The sequence below is a fragment of the Penicillium subrubescens genome, assembly GCF_028828155.1.
Source record: "Penicillium subrubescens strain IBT 31985 chromosome Unknown utg000014l_segment0_segment0, whole genome shotgun sequence".
Taxonomy (NCBI): domain Eukaryota; kingdom Fungi; phylum Ascomycota; class Eurotiomycetes; order Eurotiales; family Aspergillaceae; genus Penicillium; species Penicillium subrubescens.
Window position 1 is genome coordinate 566,120 of NW_026643164.1, and position 14,289 is coordinate 580,408.

Consider the following 14,289-nt stretch of genomic DNA (forward strand, 5'->3'; position numbering starts at 1 on the left):
CGGTTGACAGTACGGAGTATTAGGCCCGCATTCACAACAGGCGGAACGGCCCAGCTTCCAGACGCCGCCAGCTCAGGGGATAACCAGGAGCAGAATAGTCTGCTACAGCAAAGCGACCACAATGGCTTGACTCGCCTCGAGAACAGCGAGCGACTTGGGCTCGATCAAGGAAATCCACTCCGCAATATGGCTCCTGAACTCGCGATGCGATGGAAACAATCATGGATTATGTAAGATTACCCGCTGACCTAAGCCACCGATAAGCCCGGAGCGATAAGAGGCCACTCCGCAGTCGCCGAGGTGTCGTTCAAAGGTCTCACCTGTTCTCTTCCATTTGCGTCGGAGTTTACTCGTCATATTCGTACTTGATCCAGGACTGTTCGTGCATTTGGAAATCTACACATATATTGTACTCATTGCACGCATTTACCGGTCGATTCCTGCTTGTCTCAGACCCCTCCCGAGCTTGTTTACACACCGAAAGATGGCATAGGCATCTCCTTTTTATGCAGAGCTTTGTAAACGCCACCCAAGACACCTACACTCTAGACACTACACCCGATAATATAATACAAAATGGCCCTGAACATGGATTTCAGTGCACTGAAGGCCCGGACCTTGGGGTCCGGTGCTGATGAAGAAGCAGTGACGGTTGATACTCGGGGCCTGATCTCGAAAGTTCTCGCTCGATACTCTGGAAAATGGTCTGTCTCTGAAAAGATCTATGCTATGGAAAATCTGTGAGCTTGTCAAATGCTAATATTCTTTTGATAGGACCGTCCTGCGTGAAATGATCCAGAACGCCGCCGATGCTTCCGCAACCAAAGTGACCATCAAATTCGAGACTCTACCCTCCTTAACAGTACCATCTCCATCCTCGACAGATCCTACAGACCTTTTGAAACACACGATATCCAACCATACCCTTCGTCGGCTCTTGATTTCAAACAACGGTCTCCCGTTTAGTGAAAAGGACTGGGCCCGGTTGAAGCGTATCGCCGATGGAAACCCGGATGAAACAAAGATTGGTGCTTTCGGTGTTGGCTTCTACAGTGTATTTGATGACTGTGAAGAACCATTTGTCTCTTCGGGTAGTCAGGCTATGGCCTTTTATTGGAAAGGCAACGCACTGTTCACCCGTCGTTTGGACCTGGGTGAAACCCCGTCCCGAGACACAACCTTTGTGTTGGACTACCGCAATGATTCTTCTCCAGTTCCATCCTTGATGCAGCTGTGTCAGTTCTTGTCGAGTAGTCTGACATTTGTTGCCTTGGAAGAGATCGAGCTGTGGATAGATGATTGGAACTTGATTAAGCTGTCAAAGAAGACAGCACCAGGCGTCAATGTTCCAATTCCCAGGGACGTTGAAACAAAGACAACCGAAGGCCTGATGAAGGTAACCAGCATTACCCAAGAGGTTGCACAAGTTGATGCGGCCTGGATGCGAATTGTGGAGTGGAATCCCAATGCAAGCATGTTCCGTTTGGACAACCTGCGAGATACCACGAGCTCCCTCCGCAGCTTCTTCTCCAAGTTTACTGGCCAAACAGGGCCCGAGAAGCCCGCAAATACCCAGCAAGTGGAAAAAGTTGACGAAACGGCCAACATGACTGTAATGCTGAAGGCTACTGTCTTTCTACACATCAACACTGCGTCCATCCAACCCTCGATCAGCACTGCTCTCAGCAAAGAGCTTGAACGGGCTACACGGAAGCCGCCTCCAAAGAGAGCAACTATCGCTATTTTGACACCGTCTTACGATGCCAATATCGCAACGGGCGCATCTGAGTCGCAGTCAGAGATTCTTGCTTCCATTCTACCCACAAAGGCAGGCAGGATATTCATCGGTTTCCCCACTCAACAAACCACTGGCCTCAACGCTCATGTATCGGCGCCATCGGTCATTCCTACCGTGGAGCGTGAAAGCATTGACCTCAACACTCGTTATATCAGCAAGTGGAATCTTGAGATGCTTCGGGCAGTCGGCATTGTCTGTCGAATTGCCTGGTCTGCTGAAATGAGCACTATCAAATCCAAACTTGCTGCCAAAGTTGGCTCCACGCGCGCTTCGAAGATTCGCAAAGAGGACATTGTGGACGTTCTGCCCGAAGCTATCCACACTGCCAACCAGTTTGTCTTCCGCGAGTCTACGCCATCTTCTGTTCTCGGACAGACAATCGAGGACGCATTTTGGATGTGCAACAAAAATGCCTCTATCGAAGTACTTTCTACATGCGGTGTCATCCCCAGTCATCAAACTCGCATTGCCCCCAAGGATCTCAGCTTCATGGATTCAATTCCAGCATTGCCGGAGGAGCTTGTACTGAATGCCAAGGACTTTGTGCAAAGGTTGACAGACTTTGGATTGGTGACAGAAATCACTGTTTCTGATATCAAACGGGAATTAGAGTCAAACACATTACGACCCAATCAGATTATGGAGTTTTTGTCATGGCTCAGTCGCAAGGCTGTAAGTGGACAACTCGACAGCATGTCCGTGAAGAGTCTACTGCGAGTTGCGGTCGCAAATGATGAAGACAAAGACAGCAATCCTACACGGTTGATCGTGTTTGCCGATATTGCCGGATTCTTGAACCCTCATCGCATTCCCGCTGATCTGCCCGTGCCTCCCTCAGTGATGCCATTCCGGTTCACCAAATCCCTGAGTAAATCGGAGCTCGAGGCGTTGGGCTGGGGGGAGCTGTCCCTTGTGCCCTGGATTCGATGGCTTGTCACGAATGCTGGCGACGAGAATCTTCTTGGAAAGGAGCAAAACATATTGACAAGCCCTGCATTTGCTGGACAGGTCTTGCCTGTGTTGTCCAAGGGGTGGGAAATCCTCGGCTCTGTTTCAAGGCAGGCAGTTATCGAGATTCTGCAGCCGCAGACTGTGATTCCCACTAGACTCGGCATGAAACAGCCAACGCAGACATATTTTGCGTCAGTTCGACTATTTGATGACCTGCCGGTCGTGCACGGACTGAATGGTGTCAAAGAGAAATTCTTGGTATCTCTTGGAGTTCGCAAGACCGTTGAACTTGGTGTTATTTTCGATCGCTTAATCAATACCCCTGAAGCTGTGGACGCAAAAGGACCTCCAGCTAGGAGATGGAACCATGTCGATCTCATTCGCTACCTCACCTCTGTGCGCGAAGACATTCCCGCCAATGATATCCAAAGACTCAAGAACACAAGCATCTGCACTGCTGAAAACGATGCTCAGAGTCGAGGCACTCGCTACAAGATCGCCGAGTTGTATGAGCCAAAGGACTCTCTCCGTGCACTGGGCCTACCTATCATAGAATGGCCGGGTATCTATAACAACGCAAGCAATGAGGGCAAGTTCCTCACCATGATGGGCCTGAAGAGCTATCCATCTGGGTCTGAACTCATCCGACTCATGGTGATGAGTGATTCCGAGAAGGACGCCAGTCGAAAGAGCAAGGCATTGGCTTACTTCCTCAATGAATACCACGCGAATGGATATGCTGCGTTTGATATCAGTGCAGTGACAGTTCCGTTTCTCCCAGTTGAAGGCTCAGACAACCTCAGCACGCCGAAGAGATGTTTCACCGACGAGGGTGCATCTTTGTTTGGCTTCAACATTCTACAAAAGCGTCTCCATCCACATGCTTCCAAATTGGGAGTCAAGCCTCATCCTCCCATGTCGGATTGTCTTCAGACACTCATTCGCCAGCCTCCTACCACTCAAAGGGATGCTCGAACGATTTTCAAATACCTGGCAGGCAGAGTTTCTGACTTGAGTCCCCAAGATGTCGAACGAGTTGGCAACGCACCCATCATTCCTGTTCCTGTAAACCCGATGTCAGAGAAAGGTCCTCGAACTCGTCTCGTTGCACCCCGACTTTGCTATCTTGGTGACGGAGAAGACTACAAAAACATCTTCGATTTTGTGGACTTTGGACCAGAAGCTAATCTCTTCCTCATGGCCGCGGGCTCGAGGAGAGAGCCTACCAAGAACGAGATTGCTCGTATGCTGGTGAAGGAACCCGCTCGTATTTCTGCTGCATTCCAAAGCTCTGATAAGTATTTGATGCTTCTGCGGACTTTGGCTGAGCATCTCTCCGTGCTTAAGAAGGACCGAGAGCTTTTCAGTGATATGAAGAAGGCGAAGTTCCTGCTAGCCAGTCGTGACATTCCACCTCAGGCTACAGCTCAAGATGGCAAAGTCAAGGCTAGTGAGAAAGACAATGCAGACCCCGAGGAAGATTTGGATATCAGGGAATGGAGTCTCTCAGCCGCGAAAGATATCGTCGTGGTGGATGACTTCCAGAGCTTCAATCTTTTCAAAGAGCATATCTTTGCCGCGCCACAGGAAGAAGCTTTGGAGAACTTCTATGTGGCTTTGGGTGCCATTCCCTTGAGCAGTCTTGTTGAGGAACAAGCACGATTCGGTGGTGTAGCCGCTGATCAGAGCTCTGGCGCCAAGTTGCACAAGGTGATCCTCGAGCGTGCACGCCTATTCCTGCACGACCAACCTGCCGACTCGATTCAGCATGGAGCCAGATGGTTGGAGACCAGTTTTGTGGTGCAAGTGGTTAATTCGATCACGCTGACCCGTTCATTGAAGGGTCGAAGGGCATCTCATACCCAGAAGCGAAGTGCCATCGTGGCACGATTGTCTAGCAACTGGGGATTGTGCATTTGCCCGGGCAAATATGATCTTTACGAGATCAGTCAATCGCTTGTACATTTGATTCTCAAGCGGCCAAAGCTGCACTCCACCCTGACCCTGGAGATGCTGTTGAAGACCGATCTTCTGGAGCTGCGTGCTCGTGGTTACAACGTGGAGCGCATTCTCCGACAAAAGGCCCATGAAGCCCGGATGGCCGAGGATCAACGCCAGAAACAGATGGAAGAGGAGAGGCGGATCTTGAAAGAAAGGGAAGCGGCATGGGCTGAGGCTCAAGCTCAGCGAGCTCAAGAAGAAAGGCCTGAACCAAAGCCACAGGCCCCTATGCCTGGTGTCTTCCCCGAGTCACCCAATGGAAAAACCTCGGTCGATGAAACACATGCTGCACCCACTCAGTCTGCTATACCTGAGAGGACCCCTCGCGGCTTATTCGCGAATCTGTCAAAGCGATTCGGCTTGGAGAAGAACCAATCTTCTTCGACGGCTGAGCAGTCACGCTCTTTGCTTCCTGAGACTTCCACGCCTCCGCCACCACCTTATTCCGCCTCGGATTCTCAGAACAAGCGTCCAGAACAGCCAGTGTCTGTTAGTTCTCCGCACCGATTGAACCAGGAACTGCTTTCCGCTGTCCAGGCTTGTCGGCCACACGGATCCTCCGACATGTACAGCCGTCCCGAGACGAACCAAATCTCGGAGAGCAAATCTTACTGTGATGAGAAACCCAGTCACGATCTGGAGTTTGTCGCTACTCTTCCTAGTGGAGTCAATGTATTGTTTGTCCGGACCATCACCGATCGATCTGCCTTCCTTGCAAACAACCGAACCGGTATCAACCTATTCGCATCGGTTCTTTTGGATTGCGGCTCCATCTTCTCAATGCGTGCCGACAGCTTAAGTATCTTTTACGATCCTGGTGGCAAGACCATTGCCTTCAATCGAGCGGGCAGCATCTTCTGCAATTACTTCTACTTCCAGCAGTTGCAGGAGCAATCCCTCCTCCAGAGCGCGAACCCCGACCGTACTGATGCGATTGTCTACTGGTGGGTGATTCTGTGTCACGAATTGGCTCACAATCTTGTGGGTGATCATAGCTCTGCGCATAGCTACTACACCGAGGGCTTTGTGGCTCAATATTTCCCCAGAGTGGCTGCTAAGCTCGCCACGCTTCCGCAGCATCAGCAGCAGCAACAGCAGCAGCAGTAGCGAGTGTGACCTGCACAATTTGTTAATAATCTTGTACTTTGCGATCTCTAGAAATGTTAGATACCCTCTACTTAGATTCTCAGCGATCTATGAAGTTCCCCGTAGACAATTCCCTTTATCGTAGTATCGCAACAGCGTCGCCACCCGAGTTGCTCCATCCGTTTTCCGGCGGTACCCGCTTTTTGCCTGCAACCCAACCTTAATTTTTCTTTTCTTTTGTAACCTCAAATCCAAATCCTGCACAATGCATTGTTAGCTGCATCAATCTATTTTCACTCTCATCATAGCCGCGATATACAAATGTGGCGCTAATTCCCTTCGCTCGACCTTATCAAACGAGGGGCTCGTGGTGTTGATAAACGCTGACACTTGCGCCACTCTCCGGAGACCTCAATTGGGACATGTCTGACTCGGATTCGTGAAGGTCCGCGAAAATTTAATAGCCGGGGCTTTCCACGACCACTACTTGCCTCGGAATTTTAGCTACTCTTATACCGACCTATCGGTCCCCTCGGGCTGTGGGTATTGTGCATGTTTCATCTGACAGTGCTTTTCCGGTGACTCAAACGGACATTTCACGATGGCGCCGCTGCTAGGCAATTGGGATGGAGATGCCAGCCCATCATCAAATTCATCAAACAAGGACGGCAATTCTTTGAAGAGCATTCTCTATGTGGATGCCTACGATTCATTTTCATACAATGTGGTCGCAATGCTCGAGGAGACGCTGGGCGTCCAAGTCACCGTTATGACAATCGACTCCGACTGGCCGGACGGCAGCATGATCGAATTCCTCACACACTATGAAGCGATCGTGTTAGGCCCCGGTCCTGGAAATCCCAATTTACCCAAAGACGTCGGCATCATGCGAGATATCTGGAATATGCGGGATGCCGAGCTGCTGCCGGTCTTCGGCATCTGTCTAGGCTTTCAGAGTTTGTGTCTGCACCACGGCGTGCCGATCGAGCGTCTTCCTTACCCACTGCATGGTCAGGTTCGCCATATTTCAACAACTTCGAAAGATATCTTTGAAGGGCTTTCCGATGTGGAGGTTACATTGTATCACTCGCTGTATGCCAATTTGGATGCCGTGAGCAGAACGCGGGGTCTGCCGTCAGACGATCTCGACTTCTTGGCATGGCTTCCTCTGGAGAAAGGGTCTGGCTCGGTGACGCAAATTCCAATGGCGGTTGCTCATCGCCAAAAACCGTTCTGGGGTGTTCAGTTCCATCCTGAATCTTGCAAGTCGGAAAAGGAGGCTTGTAAAACGTTGCTGCTGAATTGGTGGCGCAAGGCTCTTACGTTCAATAAGCTTGTTGGGCGCGGGGGGTATGCGGTTCTCCCCGAAACGATCATCACACCGCACGAGGATACGAAATGCTTCCCTGAGGTAGCATATGAGATGTTGAAATGGAGCTCGTCGACATCATCCTCTTCGGCGTACCGATCTCTCAAGCAGGGAAATTTGACTGCAGAATCTATTAGCGAGCTGTTCAACAAGCCCGGAGCTCCGACAGTATTGTTCCAGTCCAATGGTCGATACAATATCATTTCAGTTCCTAGCCCTGGATCATGGCGATTTGAATTCGACGTCGAGTCTCAGAAATTGACCATGTACCAACTCAGCGCTGGTCGCAAGATGGTTGAGGATTCTTTGACCGTGACGCAGGTATGGGATGCTCTTCGATACTTGATGGAAATGAAAAAGGTCAACTCGGGCAGTACTCAGGTACCTTTCTGGGGTGGTTTCCTGGGATACTTTTCCTACGAGCTTGGCCTGGCCTGTCTACCTCATCCCAAGGGGTCTACTGAGTCGACGTCTTCTTACGAGAACGCTTCTCGCAAATCCCCCACCTCTGAAAACAATCCGGCCGATGTCAGCTTGTTATGGTGTGAAAGGAGCATTGTCATCGACCATACCACTGGAAATATCACTGTACAGTCTACCTGCGAATCCGATAACCTGCCATGTGGCTGGCTGGACGAGACATTGCAGCTACTACAGGAGTCTGCCGGAACTGTTCAGAACAATGGATCCGACGATACCCAATTCCTAAACTCCAACCTCCAAGACGCCCAGTTTACATTCCCAGAAGAAGACACATACAAACAGCAAATCCATGCTTGCCAAGCAGAACTAGATGCCGGTGAATCCTACGAGCTCTGCCTCACGTCTGAAACATCAATCACCCTCCCGATTCCCACAACCACAGAAGGCAAAGCCATTTTCCCTTGGAAACTATACAAAAAACTACGAAAATACAACCCCGCAGCTTTCAGCGCCTTCGCAGACCTCGGCTCCGCAAAAATCGTCAGCAGCAGTCCGGAATGTTTCCTCAACTGGGACCGTTCCTCCATGCTAGAAATGAAACCAATGAAAGGCACCGTCCGCAAAACACCAGACATGACCATGGAAAAAGCGCGTGAAATCCTAGGCACAACGAAAGAAATGGCCGAGAACCTGATGATCGCCGATCTGATTCGTCACGATCTATACGGAATCTGTGGGTCTGGCGGTGTCCGCGTCGAGAAGTTACTTGAAGTCGAGGATCACGGTCGAGTGTACCAGATGATTACGCACGTTAAGGGTGAAGTTCGCTCTGAACAACTCAGGTATGCGGTAAGGCATATGCCGCAGCTTAAATCGTCGAATATGGCGGTTCATGGTCTCACGGCGCTTCAACGTTGTCTGCCTCCGGGGTCTATGACTGGTGCGCCCAAGGAGCGGTCGTGCTTGCATCTGAGGCATATTGAGGCGCGGAAGCGTAGTGTTTATTCTGGTGTGATGGGATATCTTGATCTTGGTGGTGGTGGGAGTTTCTCTGTTCTGATTAGGACTGCGTTTACTCGGGCGTCGGACGAGGATGCTGGTGAACAAACCCATCAGACGTGGAGGATTGGCGCAGGCGGTGCGGTCACTACACTTAGTACCGCTGAGGGCGAGTGGCAAGAGATGTTGACCAAGTTGCGGACCGTGTGCAACGTGTTTACACCGTCGGAACCGGTAGCTTGAGCGTCATGTCTCGTTTTGGTCACTTTTCTCTTTTTGATTTCTATCTTCACTGGATCACAGACTACTTCAACATCTGGATCCGTACATTGCGAGTGAAGACTTCATTCAACATATAGCGCAGGGCGGAGTTTTGTGTTATTTAGACTTGTTTCCATGAATTGCATATACTTTTTAGAAGGACCTCACCTTCAACAATTTGCTAATAGGTGATGGATTAGTACTTATCACCCTCTAGATACCCTAACTAAGCTTTCTTTGCATTCAAAAGTGTAGTTATCAGGGGGGTTGAGTCATTGCGGCTCAAATCTTCCCCGCGAGTCTCCATATTCCAGGCAACCACCAGACTAACCTTCCCAAACTGGACAAGTTCACTGGCATCTCAGCCTCACAGATACAATATCTGAGTACTGTTACACCTGTAGCACTAGGATCAGGCTGTAGCGGGGCTCCAAGTGTCCAAGCACCGAATTACCCGCCAGAAAAGAGCTTAGCTTAGCCTAGCTAATAGCGGGGTTCTTAGTCTAGTGTACTACTTACTGTTAGGCACGGTACTTATATAGCTTGATTCCCATCCCAACTCCCTCCATTTCATCCAACTTCTCAATATCTTTTTTATGTTTGACACCCTCCAAGATGCCGAGGGAACGAATTTTCCAACGTCCACCACGTCCTCCCCCAATTAGGGAGACTGACGACAACGACACAAACCCTCCACCAATAAACCACTCCATTCTGAATCCATCACTACCCTTAATTCAACAAAACAAGTGCTTCCTCTTCACGATCTTTCCACCCGAAATCCGCAACAGAATCTATGCCTTCTCTCTCGAATCAGAAGATATAGAAGACCAAATCCAACCCCAAGATCAACCCCCATCCCCTTCACAATCATCACCAACACATCTCTATCGCCGCAACGCCTTCTACTACCGCCCAGGCCACATCCAACCCACAAGAATCCGCACCGCTCTCCTCCAAACCTGCCAACAAATCTACTCCGAAGCCTCTCTCCTCCCACCCGCCATAAACAAACACACATTCTGGTTCTACCGCGGGCCCCCCGAAATCGCCACCTCGTCCTCCCCATTCCAATATTTCAGTAAAATGAGCCGCGCACAGCGCGACCAAGTCCAGCACATCCATCTCTTCACGCAGCAGTACTTTCTGGAAGATAGTAATAAGCTGTGGTCGAGGATTTGGGAGGGCACGATTTTGGAATATACGCCCCATGGAGATTATTTTCGGCCTGGATGGGGCAGGAGGAGAGTTGAGGCTCCCGTTCCGGTTGATAATAGGGATAAGGAGAAATATGTTATTGCGCCGAAGAAGTTGACGATTACGTTCCGGCATACGGATTGGTGGTTTTGGGAGAATGATGAACCGTTGGGGATTGACCCATTCAGACTTGGTCGTACACGAGCACATGAAATGTGCCATCATCATCACCATCAGTTGAATACTCAACTCACGCCCGAACAAAAACGTGCATGGGGAAACCAATTCACACACATCCCAAGCTTGACAACCCTAACAATCGAATTCGAAACCATCATGCGAAAACGCGATCAACTCGACGCGATCATCGACCAAGCACTGAATTGGAAATTCCCCCTTCAACCTGAGAAATCGGTGTATCTTGTTGCGCAACCAGAATCGCGGAGTGCTTGGACGTGGGTTGGTGCTAAGGAGGGGGATTTGATGAGGCAGTCGATTAGTGAGGGGAGGAGGGTGATGGATGATGATATTGAGAATGATGATGATTCTACGGCTGAGAAGGGGGTGGGGATGGTGCCTCAAGTTCCGGTTTTGAGGGCTTTTGATGCGAAAGAGAGAGATGCTGGCGCTGGTCAGGCTGAGGTTGAGTCTGACACGGAGGAGTTTTATGTGATTTTTTTGACTTGGAAGAAGCAGGTTGTTGATGAATGATTCAATCGGTTATCTATAGCATCATGATCTATATGCTTAATACATCTTTGCTACGAAATGCCTAGGGGGTTTGGAACAATGTAAATAATCAACTCCCTCTCTACCCTAATCAAATCAAATCACATCATATCAATAGATCTATGGATAACATCTTACATGCAATGCAATTGAACTATACGCTTTTATATACTGTACAGACTCAAACATCAAACATCAAAAATCTCGCTAAACATCTCCGCGCCGGCATCTATATAAACCAAAGCTCGGGTATCACGTCAAAAAAACGCCAACTTGTTTTCTTTTTTTTCCCTCCGCACAGACAATTACGCCTCAATGGCGTTCTTCACCCACTTCTCCAAACCTCCCTTGGCAATAATCTCCTGCACATTAGGAGGCAACTCACCGACCTTGTGAGTCCACTTAGCGCCATCGGGGCCCTCCTGGACCTCGATCTGGCTGCGGCGGACATCCCAGGTTAAAGTCCAGCCGGTGCGGCGGGTAAGAGCCTTGCCCTCGCTATCGGCGAAGGTCTCGCGGAGGCGGGTGAGGAGACGGGGCACTTCCAGGCCCATCAGGGCGTTGTTGATACTGTTGCGGGAGAAGATGTTGCCGAAGCTACCGGCGACGACGAGGGGGATTTCCTTGGCAAGGATGGCGGTGGCGGCTTGCTCGCGCGAGGAACCGCAGCCGAAGTTGTAGCCTGTGACGAGGATGTCACCGGCCTTGGCGATGGTGGAGAACTCGGTGTCGTAGTTTGACATGCAGACCTGAGCCATGGTCTCGACGGGGACGTTGTCCTGGTAGGTGTATTTGCCGGGGTAGATACCATCGGTGTTGATGTTGTCTCCGTCGCAGAAGACAATCTCTCCGGACACGCGCTCGGGGAAGCCGGGGTAGACGTCAGTCAGGGAGTCTTCAGAAGAAGTCTCCTCAACCTTGGTCTCGGTGGGCTCGGGAGCGAACTTCTTCTCGCCGTCGGCGACCAGATCATCAATCTGGCCGAGGAGCTTCTCGAGGGCCTGCTCGGTGGTGAGCATACGCTCCTCTTCGGCGATGCCATCACCCTCGCCGCGCTTCACACCAGTCCAGCCCTCGGGGGTCTGGTACCAGCCAGGACCGGAGAGCTTTCCGCTGAGAGCACTGGCAGCCACAACCTCGGGAGAGCCCAGGTAGGCCTTGGCATCGGTGGAACCCATGCGGCCCTTGAAGTTACGGTTAGAAGCACTGATACCGACCTCACCGGGCTCGAGGAGACCGGCACCGAGTCCAATGCAGGGACCGCAGCCAGCGGGGAGAACGGTAGCGCCAGCATCAATCAGAACCTGCCAGTCACCAGCACCCTCGGCAGCAAGCTGCTCGGGGATGGAGGCAGCAGCAATGTAGAATTGAACACCCTCGGCAATCTTGGGGATCTGTCCACCGTTCTTCTCAGCGGCCTCCTTGAACACACGCGCAGCAGCGGCAATATCAGAAGCACGCGAGTTAGTGCAAGAAACCAGGTAGGCCTTGTTCACCTTGATATCAGCAGCCTCCAGCTCGCTCAGAGGAGTTGCGACCTTGACCGAGTTCGGGCCGGCGACGTAAGGAGACAAGGAGGACAGGTCCAGGAACAGCTCCTTGGCGTACTTGGCACCCTTGTCCGCAGTCAGAGGGTTAGCGAAGAGCTCCTCGATAGCCTCGTGGGTGAAACGCTGGGCGGCGGTGGTCTTGAAGGGACCATCAGCCAGGCCCATTGCGGCGGTAGTAGCCTTGCCCTTCATCCAACCCTTGAGCACGTCATCCATGGGGAAGAGACCAGACAGGGCACCCCATTCGGTAGTCATGTTAGCAATAGTCATACGGCTATCGATAGGCAGACTGCGCATCGTCTCCTCGGAACCAGCGAACTCGAGAGCGTGGTTCAGAACGTCGTCCTTGTCGAAGAGACCGCACAGCGCGACGATCACGTCCTTGCCAGTGACACCGGCGGGGAGGACACCAGTGAGGGTGATCTTGGCGATTGAAGGCACCTGCCACCAGGTCTGTCCAGTGCTCCACACGCTAGCTGCATCGGTTCGGACGATTGGTGTTCCCTGATCAGTTAGTATTTCCTAGTACTATACCACAGGGAGATGAGATGTATTTACCAAGCAAGCAAGCGCACCGTAGTGGTTGCTGTGAGAATCCGAAGCAACACAAAGAGTTCCAGGCCAAGCCAAACCCTCTTCAGCCATGATCTGGTGACCAATACCACGTCTAGCAATGTAGAATTAGCAACCGATAACACCAAACATCAATAGTGTAGCATACCCAGCGGGATAGAACTCAACACCGTGGAGCTTCGCAAAGTCCTCGATCTGCTGATACTTCTGGAGGTTCTTCTCGGTCTTGTTTTGCACGTCATGATCCAAAGTCATAACAATCTGGTCGGGGTTATGAATCTTGGAAGCACCAATGGACATAAACTTCAAAGCGACGGGCCATGAGTTGTCGTGTGTCATGCAGCGATGGGGAGAGATCGTGACATAGTCGCCAGACTGAACAAACTTGTCCTTAGCAAGACCGACAGAGTATTTCTGCACAATCTTTTCGGTCAAGGTCTGCGGCACAGCCTTGGAAGCCAATGAAGACAGAACCTCGGGAGTGACGGTCTCGAGCTGGGAGTGGAAGCCCTGCTGGGAATTGAAGGTCTGGAGGAACACTCGGGAGGTCGCAAAGGTTCGGCGCAAAGATCGGAAGGGGCTGCGCATGGCCTGGCGGCCCGACGGCATTAATCGGGACTGCATGAGAGGGGGAGTTAGTATGAGTAGCAAGTTCAATTGAATAAATCAATTGAGCACTTACAGTCATGATGCCCTTGTGCATAGTCTGGAAGACAGGAACAAAGTCAAGAAAATGAATTTCCCCGGCTTTCGGCAAATGAGCGGCCGGGGATTTGAACTGGTGACTCATCGTCACTCTGATTGGCTGGAGATGAAGAGATCACAAGACAAACAGGACAAACACAGCACATCATAGAGCACGTGACTGAATATATTCTGCCGATGTCGGATGGATTCTCACTACAGTATGTATAACATTGTTCTTCTTTGAATAGAATTCGGATAATTAATGATGGGATGCTGTCAGACTGAATGACTCCAAGGTTGCGAGTTTACGTCAACTGTTTGAAGCTATGGTGGGTATTTTACTAATCAAGGAAGATGTGATGTACGAATAGCTCGTCCGCAGTAAAATGGACACCAAAGCAACATTATAAACAGACAATGCTAATATGAAGGAAGATAAATGTTGAATCTAATGTCATACTCTAGATACATACCTCGAGACTGCGGGTATCCGTTCTCTTACTTCAATTATAGCATCTGCTCATGTTTTCCAGTCTGGGCAATGGCAAAGCCTACATAGAATTAAGTATGCCGCAGTCCAGATTCGCCGCTTTCATGAGCATTGAATACTAACGAGAGAATCGAATCACAGGGCTATTCAATCATTGTCTAGACACTAGACCTTA

The 14,289-nt window shown here is 50.6% G+C and overlaps 4 protein-coding genes across 4 annotated transcripts; 3 read left to right on the forward strand and 1 right to left on the reverse strand.

The window, feature by feature from the left end:
* Window positions 1-576: 576 nt before the first annotated feature.
* On the forward strand, window positions 577-5,857 carry N7473_013425 (histidine kinase-like ATPase domain-containing protein; the record flags this gene model as incomplete). The annotated part of the gene is made up of 2 exons (XM_057159364.1): window positions 577-704; window positions 775-5,857. 2 exons carry the CDS (start codon window positions 577-579, stop codon window positions 5,855-5,857), a joined length of 5,211 nt encoding a protein of 1,736 aa, XP_057002100.1.
* Window positions 5,858-6,437: 580 nt separating this feature from the next.
* Window positions 6,438-8,870, forward strand: pabA (aminodeoxychorismate synthase pabA; the record flags this gene model as incomplete). Its single annotated transcript, XM_057159365.1, has 1 exon — window positions 6,438-8,870. The coding sequence occupies one exon, from the start codon at window positions 6,438-6,440 to the stop codon at window positions 8,868-8,870; it is 2,433 nt and encodes an 810-aa protein (XP_057002101.1).
* A 633-nt stretch (window positions 8,871-9,503) lies between these two features.
* N7473_013427 (uncharacterized protein) lies at window positions 9,504-10,796 on the forward strand (the record flags this gene model as incomplete). Its single annotated transcript, XM_057159366.1, has 1 exon — window positions 9,504-10,796. The coding sequence occupies one exon, from the start codon at window positions 9,504-9,506 to the stop codon at window positions 10,794-10,796; it is 1,293 nt and encodes a 430-aa protein (XP_057002102.1).
* Window positions 10,797-11,119: 323 nt separating this feature from the next.
* On the reverse strand, window positions 11,120-13,727 carry lysF (homoaconitase LysF; the record flags this gene model as incomplete). The annotated part of the gene is made up of 4 exons (XM_057159367.1): window positions 11,120-12,868; window positions 12,923-13,031; window positions 13,086-13,555; window positions 13,620-13,727. 4 exons carry the CDS (start codon window positions 13,725-13,727, stop codon window positions 11,120-11,122), a joined length of 2,436 nt encoding a protein of 811 aa, XP_057002103.1.
* Window positions 13,728-14,289: the final 562 nt, after the last annotated feature.